The sequence below is a fragment of the Emydura macquarii genome, unplaced genomic scaffold (genome assembly GCF_026122565.2).
Source record: "Emydura macquarii macquarii isolate MOO-44397 ecotype Brisbane River unplaced genomic scaffold, CSIRO-AGI_Emac_v2 contig_3345, whole genome shotgun sequence".
NCBI classification, from domain to species: Eukaryota; Metazoa; Chordata; order Testudines; family Chelidae; genus Emydura; species Emydura macquarii.
Window position 1 is genome coordinate 4822946 of NW_027133482.1, and position 14520 is coordinate 4837465.

General features: G+C 43.8%; 1 protein-coding gene across 4 annotated transcripts in view; it reads left to right on the plus strand.

Annotated features, from left to right (window-relative positions):
- Positions 1-10012, plus strand: part of EXOC6B (exocyst complex component 6B) — a 434911-nt gene extending 424899 nt beyond the window's left edge. For all 4 annotated transcript variants that reach the window (XM_067533650.1, XM_067533651.1, XM_067533652.1 and 1 more), the window contains one exon: positions 3353-10012. In XM_067533650.1, the coding sequence (XP_067389751.1) occupies positions 3353-3479 (127 nt within the window). In that variant the 3' untranslated portion in view covers positions 3480-10012. The remainder of the gene's footprint in view (positions 1-3352) is intronic.
- The last annotated feature ends 4508 nt before the right edge of the window (positions 10013-14520 follow it).

Consider the following 14520-nt stretch of genomic DNA (forward strand, 5'->3'; position numbering starts at 1 on the left):
GTGCTGTGCAGACACAAAATAAAAGGGACAGTCCTTACTCCAAAGAGCTTACAATTCCTGAAGCGCTGCGGGGTCACTCAAAAAAAGATTGCTCTTTTGGCCTGAGAGCGTAGCCTCCCACCACCAAAATTCTCTCTCCGTCATTTTGCTTTTCAGCTACTAGGGTCAGGAATTTCCTGCAGCCTGATGTTGAAATGGACTTGACCCATGAATTCAGCGATCTCACCGGAAACACTGATGCCTAACCACATGGGATTGAGTGAAAAGTCATTGTTATGACCAAACTCTGCCCTCAGTCCTGCTGTGAACCCCACAGACAGAATTGGGAGCCCAGAATACATATTTTAAGTGCAGAATTTGGCCCTTAGAATTATGGAAAGGTTAAAAAAAAAAAGATTAGATTTTTCTAGTCACATAGAGATGAAATTACTCTGTATGCATGGGATTAATAGCAATCATGTAGTATACATAGGCCCATGTGCTTCCAGCCATGCACAAGCGGTAATGCAATCACCCAGTTTAAATAAGCCTTATTGCCCACAGTGTTTTGAGTGCAGATAAAACTGCCAAAGGAATGCACAGATGTTTTAAAAAAAAAAAATCATTACAATGCTGCTTTCACTTTTCTAAGTAATGATTGCCATGGCAAAGCAAAATAGCATCCTATTGCATCACCAATGTATGCACGTCATCCAAAGGTCCCAGTATACTATTACACAACTGCTGGAATTGGAGTTAATTGCATTATACACCAGACATCTAAGACTTCAATCCTGCAGTTGACATCAGTCAGAATCTGCATAGGCTCAGGGGTCTGTCGGCCTAGTATCAATGGCAGGATTAAAACCTATATCATTGTATGAACCAGTAATCAAATATAAAAATTCAACCATCTCCAAAAAGGGCATGTTTTCTTTCTGTGGCATACCTCTTTATGCTCCGTGTCAGTTCGTAAACTCAAGTAATATTCTTCCAGATGCCTGGATTCTGCAATAGTTTAGAGCAATACACTGTCGTTCTTCTATGTGGTCCCTGGCATGGACTATACAATGTTTTCACAGACCTTCAGTTTCTGTAATTTACTTAGATCTTTAGGGAAATAATTCCATCTGTTAACATCCAAGTTTTCAGGAAGTTTGGATCCAGCCCCAAACGTAAGAGCTCGTGCTTATTTGTCTTTGTCACTATAATCAATGTGTTGACAATGTCAATGGACGCTATAGTTTAATCCATTTACTCGTTGTGACCCTCATCCAGCAGTTGGAGCCATGCAAGGAGTTCACTTACAATCACTCAGAGACACTGGACACTTTGAAGATGCATGGTGCTAATATAAGTGCTAATTATTATTTTAAATAACACTTCAAAGCATGAAATCTGAAATGTGGAGCATTTAAAATATAGTTTCCTGGAGCATTTAGCAACATTAACAACATCTCCCACCATGTACGTCCTTCCTGATTAATGTCATGGAGCGTCCGGCAGTCACACTTCCTTTTGAGATGTGCACTAAAGCATTCGTTTTGCTGAGTAAAATCATCCCCAGCTAAATAGTTAAGAAAGCACTCCCGCTGTAAGCCCCTGTCTTCAGGCACTTACAACTGTAGCCTTTGGGATAAAGTTGTCGTTATCCTTGTTTATAGTTCATAGTTCCAAGGGTTGTGGGTTTTTTGAATGTTGCAGATTCCACTTTGCTTTTTTGGTGAGATTGGAGCATGAAAAAATAGAGGGTTTTTTAATCTATCAGAGGGGTGTCAACAGGTTTGTTTTGTGCTTGGGTAACTCAAAACCCTCTAATTTGGAAACCTGCAAATTTTCCAGGGACTAATATCACTGGTTCCCCATTTGGGTGCCTGTAACTGGGCACCTCCATCCATACTTAAGCAGCTAAATAGAAGTTCAGCCCCTCTGAGAATCAGATGACCTAATTTTAGGTATCCAAGTCTGAAAATACATGCCCCTTGCCCTGGGACAGTTACCTCTGACAGGCCTGATTTAAAAAAAAAAAACAACAAAAAATAACATTACAAATGACGGTGTTGTTATAAAACAGTGGTGGCTTCTTGAGGCCAGCAGGTTGGATGTTAGTTTGGGTGTCTAGTCTCCTACATGTGTACCGTGAGTCTTGGATGGGATCGTAGTCGAAGCGGCTACACTTCTCTTTTTAGCTCATTAGCTCAGTCTGAACTAGAGCAGGTATGTCTCCTCAAGCTGGAAACAACACCTCCTGTCGACATGTAGAGTACCCTTACTTGCTTTGAATCCAGTACGTTACGATCTCCAACTGTTGTAAATGGGCTTGGAGTGACACTTTTGTGTCAGCCTTACATGCCTACTTCAGCTGTCACCAGCCTCCAACGTTCTACCATCTGCCCATGTGTGTAGACTATGTGTAGCTAACGCTTTAACCATATAGCAAGGCAAACGCCCTATACATTTGCATATGCAAGCGTGCATGAATCTGAAGCTTCGCATGTTGTACGAAACGTTGTAAGAAACGTAGCTGCATCTGTTTCACTTTCTGACCCAGTTATCTCCTTTCTTTGGCACAGTTGGAGATCCGAGCATCTCAGGGAAGTGGCTGAGACCAATAAAAGTATCTGTTCATTAATTTTAATATTTAGACTTTTAATAAAACTGCAGCCATCGAGAACATGTCCCTCTATCATGTGAACCATTGCAGAAACTCCACCAGTGTGTAAAATTGCATAATATTTTAGATTCACGAGTCAGGACCTTTGTTTGGCCTGACAGAAGCTCTGTAACTCAGCTATGTGTGATGTATATTTCAAGTTGTAAAAGTTAACGTCAGATGCTTAATTCCAGAGTTCTGAATTTCCTGATTCTTGTGCAGTTGAAACCTGAACCTTCGCGTTGCAGAATTGTCATTTATCACTTAAGAGTTTACATGGACACAACAAAACAGATCTAAGCAAGGGGAGGGGAACTAGATGGTTTATGGCCCCATGAACCTAGACAGTGCTAAAGGTGCCACATAAACATTCTCTTTATTGCGACTGCACAGTTTAAAGAACAAATCTGTAGACATTTTTGTACGACGTAATGCCTGTGTACGGTATTGGGCACTGGCTTTGTATGTCTTTGTTCGCACACGGATCATAGAAACTAGAGATGGAAAAGACCTTCTAGATTATCTACTATCCCTCTGGCAACACAAAAATGTCACCTTACCAAGGATATGCCAGATATTAAACTACCGTATGAACAGAGCTGTCCTTGACAGCCAAGGGAAAGGCAGGCTTGCTGTTTGGTGTGAGCTTTTTCCGAGGTAGGGAACCCAGCATGATGTAGGAGATGAAGTAACCTGACGAGTTGTTTCCACTCTACACAGGATGAAAGACACCAGCCGTAAGAACAACGTCTTTGCACAGTTCCGGAAGAATGAACGGGACAAGCAGAAGCTGATAGACACTGTGGCAAAACAGCTCCGAAGTCTGATCAACAGCCACCATTTGTGAGGATAGTCAGCTGCTCGGGCTGAGATTTGGGGATTTCAGGACAGTGCTAGTCTCTGCACCGCAGCCTCCATGCGCCTGGAGTTGGGATTCTTGTTTAAAGAGAATATATGTATTTTTTTATTCATGTGTATAGCATTCATGGAACTTACCCTTATGAAAAAACGTTGCTAGGTAAATAATGAAGTGCTGATATTGCAGCATTGTTTGCACTGCTGCAGTGAAGGGTGGTGGTGTGGTTTCCCACTATAAGATCCTTTTTTCAGGACCGTAAAGGCTGAAACTTGAGTTAAAAGTTCATGCTCAGATGATTTTTTTAACCCAAATTCAGAGAATCCATTTGACTTTTCTTTTGTTAAGTTATTCAAGTGCAGGAAAAAAAATGTAAGGAGCACTGTGATTTCAGCTGCTTTTCCTCCATGACTGTAGCTCAGATATGCCTTTGCAAATGGAAAGAGTACAGCTCCTAGCTCAGAATGCAAATGAGTGTCTTGGGTATATCTGGGAAGGGAGGGCAAACAAATGCAAAACCATTCACTTTGTTTTGTTGATGTGCATGCTAACTTCGTCCTTAGTTTGCAGACTCCTGGCAGGAGAAGTGCACTAAACAGATCCGTCAGGTCTGACATTGGACCTGCTGAGCAGGGCTGTATGCCGTAATCTGGAATAACTCTTTAGGAGCTGCTGTTGTCTTTTGCAAAGACACTCTACCTGGAAGAGCTTGAGAGCGACATCATCATCAGAAGGGATCGGAGAGAGCCACAAAACCGTTCTGCAGCAATGGCCTGACCTTGTGGTGCCAATCTTGCACTAGAATGTTGCTTTGTCGTGATGCAGCACGGTCCTGTGATGCTAACATTGCAGGGAAGAAAATCCAAACTCTGCAAAGAAGCATGAGGACATAATGCTGCAATTTTTGCCTTTCTCTGCAACTCCGTTCGACACTGTCTCCTCTCTTCCCCCTTCCCAACTGTTTGGAGGGACATCCCAGTGACTCTCTCGTTTGCTCAGTGCTTCTCATTACCTGACTCTGGCAGTATGCTGGGCACTGCTGTTAGCATAACGCTGGTGGAGAGCTGAACAGACTCATGGACACTCCTGACTCCCATGGGGCTCTGGAGCACTCTGCTGAATAGTCAAGCTCAAATAACCACTTGGTAAAAAGTGCCTCAGGGCTAAATTCTCTTCTCTTGTTTGTAGCAAGTTTCTGCTCCATATTCTGCTCTCCTCCTCTGCATAAGACTCCCTTTGAAGCCAGCTGGAGTGTTATGTACAGAATGTATGCTGGCAGGGAAATTCACTCTGCCTGATAAAGGAGACTTTTGCCCTTATCTTGTATTTACCCACTAGACTGTAACTACTCCAAGGGGGAGGAAACCTATCTAGTGGGTCCCTCTTTAATATCAAATCCAGACGCAAAAATATTCTAGTGTTAGTGAGTCCCTTTTCTGTAGGAACAGGCATGCCAAGCTCCATATTTGCTTAAAACTAATAACATTACAGGGAACCATTAAAATCTTTAATGTATACGTAGCCACATCAGTAGTGCTGCTTCAACATCTCAGTAAGCTTAGTACATTGTTTTTGTACCTTGGTTTAAATGAGTTGGGCTATTTTTATTTTTTGAAGATGCCAGTGCACCTTTTCTAACTTTCGGGGAGAGATTTCGTTTCACCCCTTTCCCCCTCAAATCTTCATATCGTCCGGATGACAGAACTTGTTTAAATACGATGCACAATGCAAGTTGTCATTAGTGTGCAATTGGATGGCTGGTTCTCCGTGCTTCGTTCGTTCCCTCTTCCTTTTGACCGTGCGTCGATGGAGTGTCGACTTTGCATTTCCTGGCTGCAATGCTAATGCTGCCGTCCAACGCTTATTTAAGCACAGGGTGGACAAGGGTTATTTTGTATTTGTCTTTCATAATGACGATTTTTTTCCCATGTTCCTCAGCAATGCGTTTTTATAAGGGTACCTGTTACATGCACCAGAATGTCAATAGCCACGTTTGTAAGCAGTGAACTTCTGCTACTGGCTGCGTCCAAAGGATGGGATAAGTTATGTGGGATCTTTTTTATACTTGAGGGCTGTACGTTGGGCTTTTCCTTGTATTTCCTTTTGCAATATAACTTAGAAAGCCCTTCAAACACACATTCTGAAAGATGGTGAAAGTGACGTGTGTGAGTTGGTAATTGGCAGTTGTCTAATATGGATGGAAAGAGATCTGCGTCAGCAAACTGGAGGGATCTGCAAACCAAAGAACTGCTTTTCTAGCAAACGCTTCCCTCAGTGTTAGGGGCACAGATGTGAACTGGCTTGGTTCCCCCATTCCGACCCTACACTAATTCTAAAATGCTAAATTTTGTTATGCTCCAAACTCCCAGCAGTGAGTTCAGTGCTCTGCCCTGTTTCTTTACTTTTTGACATACAAACTTGTACTGTGCCCAAGGAGATTGGGAAGGTGAAGCCATCAAACCCAGCTTCTCCAGGCCAGGAAGATGTTGCATGCTGACTCCTCTGCTGTGGCAAAGCCACTGGGTTCACCTGGCTTGAGGAAAGCAGCAGGGAGTCTGTGTCCTGAGCACACCCCCACCTGCGACGTCTTGTGAGTTATTGGCTGCAGCAGCTAAATGGAGAGTGCTGTCTCCGGAATAGAGTTTACAGCATCTCTGGTTCCAGGATGCTGCTCAATGCAAGGGGAGAATTCTGGGGGGGGGAAAGCAAGGGGAAAGCTTCTGGGACAAGATGACCTACAGTGAAAACTCTTCTTAGCTGAGCTACTGAAAAAGGGAAACAGCAGAACTGTTCTAAAGATCTAGTGTAAGGGACAGAAGGCCTGGTTTCTTAGCAAAAACACGAGATGTCACCAGATACATCAGCCAGAGTCCCCAGCACTCTTGCAAAGCGCTGTCCCATAAGTATCAAAGACAAATGGACAAAAGATGTGCTTTCCTCCTCCCACAAATGAAAAGGGCAGGTTCCCCCCTTTTGTGGTGCTGTGATGTTCTGCAGGGACGTGAAGAGGGATACTTCTCAGATGCAGGAGAAGGGGAACAGGTGGTGATGTATTGAGAGTCAAACCTGCATCAGATGCAAGATAAACTTCCTGCATTCAAATCAATATATAGATTTTTTTTTTTTTTAAATTAAAAACCCAGGGCAGCCCAACGCTGAAAAAAAGATAGGAGAGATTTGGGTCCACAAAGCACTTAAGGGCCATAAATAGTAACGAGCACTTTAAAATCCTTTAGAAGCAGGCTGCTGCAGCTGCTGGCAACACTATAAATGAGCATCCACAACTATGCCAAATAAGGCGCTCTGGCATTTCCCGGTTTTATTAGGAGGAGGACAGCCTGTCAAACACAATTTTTAATCGCATTTGTCAGCCACTGACTTCGCTGCTGGGCAGGGTGTAGGTTAGGCTGGTGGTGATTATTTTTCCTCCACTCCTTGTTAAATGGTGGGAAATGGAGGGAAGGGGAAACACAACTTTGAATGCGTAGCTCAGACTGCTACTAGGGGAGGTTTATCATGCTGAAGTAGGTGTTAGCAGAGGAAAGCTGCAAGCCGTTAAACGCATGCTGCAGGCTTTAAAATTCCAGGCGTAGCCTCCATTTTCCACTGAGAGGTTCCAGTTGGTGCCCTAATTAATGCAAAAAACAAGGTAAAAAGAATCCCTGAGCCAAACCTTTCAGCCGTGACCCCAGCCAGCACCGAACCCTCCGTGACCTGAACCTGGTCTCCACCAAGCTCAATTTCAAGAGGAGCAAAATGGGATTGCAGACCTGCACAGCATTCGTTTCCTAGCTCTGCTTGGAGACCTCATGCAAAATGCCTGGGCCAAGATCATGTGAACTGACTCCGGCTCCGGAGTTCGAGATTTTCTGCTGGGAAAGCAGCCCCTGCCAAGTCAGAGATTCAGAGTCTCTCTGATTTCGGGAGGTCAAAGACCTAACCATAAGTCACTTAATAGGAATGAAAAATGGACTTGTGGTACTGTATTCCTAATTAACCCCTTTTGTTCCAAGAGATGCAATCCCCGTCCCTTCAAAATAAAATTATTCTTTTAAACAGATTGCTTCAAAAGCTTTGGAAGACGTTTAAAATCCCCACTAACTCTCTGACTAATGATTTGTATCCTCTGACACAGATGGTATTGGTCATGAGGGAAAGATTCTTATAAATGTACAAGATGGGGTTAGGAGCGGAACCCACCACCCTAATTGTAGACCTGCGCCCCCCCAAAACAAATGATGCTGCTATTAACTTGCTCATGTACATCGACGAATATCCCTTAGTTTTTGAAACAGTCGTGCTAGGGGGTTATTTTTGCCCCTGCAAAGATGTTTTAAGCGCCAGTTGAAGACAGTTCTGCTTCCTGAGAAGTACCCAGGGATCTTCTTTGTAAACTTAGTTGGCACGCTGCTGACAGCCTATGCATTGGAAATTGGATTTGTATTTTCTTTACTGCACTAACTTACCGACAAATTGTACCAGTGTGTAGGGAGTGTGTGTGCGTGTGTGCGTGTGTTTTCTCTAGTACTGGAGATAGTCAATAAAGCTCTTAGCGGTTTTGCACTTTGTTTTAAATCTGACCACAATCTGGCCATCGCATTGGTCAGTCTTTGTTTGCTACAAGCGCGGCTGTCTGCGCAGATGCGAAAATGACTGCGTTAATGCATGTCCAGTCTGCTAGATTGGACATTTTCATCCAGTTCTAAAACTTTGTGGGACACTAACAGACTCATTCAAAGCTGATGCTTAGATGGAGGCATTACGAGTACTGCCAAAGACTCGGTGTGTGGGTGGCAGGATATAGTGTCCCTTCCAAAATCTGCTAGCTTAGATCAATAATCTTGGCCTTCGAAGACTTCTCTGTTCCCTTTCAGATGGCTCAGTGGGAATGAGTTGTCAACAACAACAAATCCGAATTTGATTTCCAGTTCCAAGGCAAAGCTGTTCTCAGTGTAACAATTTATCTCAGCGCCAGACTTAAATGTGGGGAAAATGGGCAAGCAATGGTCATTTTTAGCTCTCCCAGAGCCCCTTTAAAACCAGAACTGTGCTGATTAAAGTGTTGGGTTAACTCCTTTTCTCAAGCAGTGACCAGTTCTGCCACGTTTATCTTCACTTTGCCATTCTCTTTAGATCATTTATTGGAAATTCCCCTTAAGTCACTGCCCAGTGTTTTCCATTTGGTTCCAGTATTAGAACTCACAAGGAAATGGTGCAAAGCAGAAACGACCGTTTTCCGTTTATCCCGCCACATGGGCGGGGCCAATTCAATAAGGCACACACCTGATCAAAGAAAAGTTTACACACCCTCACTTTCAGGGACCAGTTTCTATGCCCTCGGGATGCCACAACATCTTTGCTCACCCTCCAGCGATGGGCTGTAAATTGTGTTTTATCCCAAATCCTGGGAGGTAAAGGGAACGGTTTATAACAAAACCATGAACTGAACATCTAATTAATGAATTCCAAATGGGAAAGATCCTCCGTGCTGCAAATTGTGAGCCTTTTTCCTGGGGTTTGCTTTGAATGATTCTGTGGGTGTCTGTATTTGTGTGTGCATGGTGGTGAAGTGCTCACCCAAGGAACGCTAGCCTAAGGGATCAACTCCGATTGTGCCCCACGCCTGTTTGATAGGTTTAAACTGCAGAACACTTCTGCTCTTGCTTTTTGGTTTTTTAGCTGATCCCTCCCATCCAAGGCCTCGTCTTAACTAAAAGATGATGTGTTATAACCTGGTTGTGAAGAGCTAAATTAGCTGACCCAACGTTGACTGTGTCTGTGGTCGACACAGGCAAGGACAGGTGGTGGCCAGTGCAGCATTAGCTGGCCATGGTTAAACCCTGGTTCCAGTTGGGTTTAATCACAAGGAACTAAGAGGATGCATCTGTTCCAAGTGTCCACTTGGTCCTGCCTTTGCCCTTGTTAGACACATCGACCTGTTTTCATTTACCCAAAGGCCTCTTTAAGCTGCCATAGTGGTGTAAAGGGGCCTTGGCATAACTGAGATTCATGCCGATGTGGCTTTAAACCTGCCCTCCAACTGCTCTGAATTTAAAGGGACAGTCCTTCAGACGCTGCCGTCAGACCATTCTGTGCATATTGAGGTAGTGCTTCTACTTAATCAGGAATGACATCTGCACTGAGTTGCTTTCTAACTTTGCTTGCACCTCTTGATTTTACCTCCCCTCCCACACACACACACACACCCCTCCGTGTCCATTGGCTACTTGTATTGCCTTGATGGGCGGGGGAGAGGGGTGATTTATTTTATAAACGAATGTGGTGAAAACAGCTTTTTTTGCACAAGTCGTTGCACAATAAGGGGAATGCGTAGTAAATTAGGTTTAACTTTAAAGGGAATTTTTTTTCCCCCTTAAAACTCACTAGCAAAGCTACTGATTAAAAATGGACTGCATGGTTTACAAATTAAATTGCATTAGAAATTAGCATGTTGATTTCAACTGTACATTTATCCTATTGTAACTTCTATTAAATAATACATCGTATAAATCTGTTTAAATATGTGCTGAAATTCTGTGTCTCTGTTAACTTTGGTTACAAGGCAATGGACTGCATGAACTGTGGGCCAGTTTCATCCAGGGTGCTTCATGGAGAGGTGGACTGGGAGCATGATCATGGGCAATTGCCCATCTGCCTTTATGAAGATCTCATCCTGGTCTCTGATAGTGAGAGATTGGTTTAAGCCCTGACATATAAGGTTTTATCTCCCTTCCAACACCCTTCTTCTCAGCATTAACTATTATAAGTCTGGCTATGCTTGTTAGCCACATCAGTGTCCAATCCTTCTTTGAATCTTGCTTAGTTCTTCGCCTCAACGACATCCTTTTGGTCTTTGTGAGGCCTACGGGCTAAGACGTAGCACAAAAGGCCTGTTTTGTCGATGACGTTAGCACGTGTGACTCCAAACACCTCCCAGGGACCAGATCTGACAAGGAAGAAGTGGCCAACTGTTTTTATGCAGTGCCTCTTCATAAAAGGACGCCACTATGTATTTTGGCTTTTTATTTTCTGAGATTTTTCTGTCTTTAGATTTTTTTTTCTGATTTCTGCACAGCCCCCAGCCCTACAGCTCTAGGGCACTTAAAAATCCCTGCAATATACAAACCACGGGTGAATATTTTGGACCTGCCCATACTAATCTCCTGGACTGATGAAATATATTAACTGCCCCAAAAATAACCTAAATTCCTCCACAGGGCCTGATAAACCCAGGAACCTTGCTTGTGCCCTGAGTGTCAGCAAAGCAACACGATTCAGCTGATCATTTAAATGTGTGCTTATCATTAAACGTGTGCGGAAGTCACTTTCAAGTCGATGGAAATTCAGCATGTTTACATTTAAGCGCATGCTTAAGTGCCTTGCTGAGTTGGCATCTAAAGGATTACAATAGGACTGAGGGGACGGGGGTGAGTTCCAAAACTGGAGACCCTTTAAAATCTCTGGGTTTAATTTCCTCAAGCAATCCTGGCATTATTCCCCACCTCATCCCATTAGGGTCCATTTTTTTCGTACTAAGGGGTATTATTCATTGGAGAGAATCTCACAGGTGGGACAAAGACCTTGAGGCCTAATGAGGAGGAGGAAAGTGGAGAATCAAGGAACTTGTGTGCATTGTGCCTCCTGTATCTGCCCTCTTATCTCTTGCTTTGGCAGCTGGGTTCGGGTTACCCTTCTCTTTGTGCCCAGCTTGCTAAAAACCTCAGCTCTGAGTCCATGATGTTGCCATCTGATGTGCAGCTGTTATGATGGTAATTCAGGGCCATCCGATATGAGCCCAGAGCTCTTCTCTGCTGAGACGGAAAAAAGATCTCAGCCCCTGTCTAGGATTTCTGACCTCTTCCTTGGATTCTCATCACAGGGCTTCCAATCAGAATTATGCAAGCCAGCTACCAGATGCAAATGCACTTTAGTGTATAGTGGCTTCTGAACTTAGCACGGCACCTTTCTTTATTCTAATACTATTCCCACTTACAGCTTCTCCCACCCTCAGCTCTTTGTTTTTGCATAATGAGTGGAATTTTAACATAAAGTTTGAGTTTTCCCTAGTGCCTTCCTGCCCAGCTTCTAAAAGCACTTTACAAGTATTAGTGGATTTAGCTTCCCAGGCCCGCTCTGATCTAGGCTGGTATCATTATCCCCATTGTACAGAGGGGGAACTGAGGCACAGAGAAACTAACTAACTGGCCCGAGGTCACACAGGGAATCTGTAACAAAGCCAGGAATAAAACTGAGCTCTCCTGACCCCCGTACTGGGCTTTAAAGGAGACCTGCAAAGTGGGAGAAGTGAGTTAGCACCCTTCCGTTTGGAGCTTCTGGTGGATAAAGATGTCCCAATAAAAGGGTTTTGTGTGTTTAAAAAAACAAACCCTGCTTATTCAGAAATTCAGGTTTTGTCTACCCTGGAAGACTATGGAGACTGAAGAACTAGAGAGATTACGACATCCCAAGAGGCTGAAAGCTGAGCACGTAAGAGGGGAAGGCTTTGGTTAGACATTTATCTATCTCCACTGCCTAATTAACATTTCAGAGAATGAGTGTGTCTGTTAAAAATTTGACACCTTCACCCCTTCTTTTAAGGTGAGAGAGCTCATAATGGATATCTCCAGGGACCACCAAGAATTGTAGAAAAGACCAGACCTGATATTTCTTATGGTAAAAAGCCGGCAGGAGAAAAGAACTTTTTGCGGGGGGGTGGAATCCCCTTTCAGGTTGTCTTTATCCATCATAAAGAAGCACAAATGGTCACAGACCTGAGCTTTCAAAAATACTTTGCAAATCCCCTTTAACCTCAAGGCTGTTTTTCCTGACCTAACTCAGCGAGAGAACTCGGACCCAGAGCACTCGGCCTGACCCCTGCTGCACGTGGCAGAAGTTCAGCTCTACATCCAAGCTCCCTGGCTTTGACCTTGCCTCCCGAAGCCCCCGATCAGGAGTCAGACAAGGGATTAGACAGGTCTGTAGACAGCAAAAAGAGGCGTTACAGTAATGCATCAAAACTAATCCAGAGCCACTGTCGGAGGCAGGAGAGTGGTTTAGATGGGCGCTCCTGCTACACAAGAGGCCATCAGCAAATCCTGCCTTGAAAACTTCATGTGACCGTTTTATCTAAGCACCACTCCACTGATTAGCTGATGATAGAAGCTCTTCCTATTGTTTCATCGACTCTTGCATAATGCGGGTCCTGAGGGTCAATGGCCCTTTAACTAGCGACTTTACCTCACCCCCATGGCATTTGCTTGCTGTGGGTTAAAGCCAGGTTTTGATTCACCTATAGTTCAGTGGTCGCTTTAGTTATCTTTCTGCCATAAACAAGGATGATTGGATCCAACCCTTCAGCTGAAGTAAGTGGCTGCCTTCAAGGAATCTGCATTTGCAGCCCTGCTCTTCCATGATTAAATCTCTGCTCGCAGATGAAAAAAACAATACCAAACCTGAATTAAGTTTTTGATGCCAGAGCTGATATAATGGGAACCAGTTCACCAAGGGAAGGGCAAATTGCATTAACTTTGTATGGGAGGTTTTACCCTTCATTGTACTATCATCCTTGACAATTGATGATTATATTTGTATCTGTCTGGTTTTATTGCAATAAGAGATTAGATTCCACAAATATATCTCAGCTCTATCATTGTGTGTGTGTAAGAGACTCAACTTCTGTAAGGCATTTGCTTTGGTACCACACAACATTTTGATTAAGAAATTAAACAATACAGAATCAACCTGGCCCGCATTACATAGATTAAAAACTGGCTCACTGATAAATCTCAGAATGGAAACAGGGAATCATCATCAAAAGGGTGTTTCTAGTGGGGGATCCTGCAAGGATCGATTCTTGGCCTTCCGCTAGTTCATATTTTTATTAATGACCTGGTAGAAAATATAAAATCATCACTGAAAAAGTTTGCAGATGATGCAAAAATGGGGGGAGTGGTAAATATACAGAGTGATCTGGTTTGTTTGTAGGCTGAGTGCGGGCAAACAAGGTGTGTTTCAATGTGGCCGAATGCAAACACCCAGGAGCAAAGAATGGAGAGCACACTTACAGGCTGGAGGACTCTCTCCCGGTAAGCAGTGACCCTGAAAAAGACTTGGGGATCATGGTGGATAATGAGCTGAATGTGAGCTCCCTGTGAGATGCTGTGGTCAAATGGGCTAATGTGATCCTTGATGTAACAGGGACTCTCAAGTAGAAGCAGAGAGGTTCTATTACCTCTGCATTTGGCACTGGTGTGACCACTACTGGAATACTGTCTCGTTCTGCTGCCCACACTTCAGGATGGATGTTGAGAAATTGGAGAGAGTTCAGAGAAAAGCCATGAGAATGATTAAAGCATTGGCAATCAGGTATTAGAGAGAGAGAGGCTCCAGGAGCCAATCTAGTTAGTTTAACAAAGAGAAGATTAAGGGTGTGGCTTGGTCAGTCTATACGTACCTACCCGGTGAACAGAAAATCGATTAGCGAGGGCTCATCATTCCAGCAGCCAACAGTATTACAAGGTCCAGTGGCTGGAAGTTGAAGCTAGACAAATTCAGACTAGAAATAAAGGTGCAAATTTTAATAGTGAGGGTAATTAACCATGGGAACAATTTACCGAGGATTATGGTGGATTCTCCCTTCCTGGCAATTTAGAAAGACATCCTCATCCAGCCAGTAATGATTGTGGGGCAGGTCTCTGGCTGGGTTATACAAGTTGCTGTACTAGATGAGCACAGTGGTTCCCTCTGGCCTGAGAATCTATAAGTTGACCTGCCATTGACCTGTGACGTTGGGCAAGTCACTTCCTCTCTCTTCCTCAGTTTCCCTTTCTGTAAAGTGGGGAATATTGTGCAGACTGACTGATTTAGATCTGTGAAGCACTTTGAGGCCATCCTATGAGAGGGGCTTCCACGGGGCTAAATATTGTGGGGTGGGATGAGGGTGATAATGGACTGCAATTATTCTTTATAATAGAGAGGCTCCAGCTGAGATCAGGGCCCCGCTGTGCTAGGTGCTGTACAGATACACAGTAAA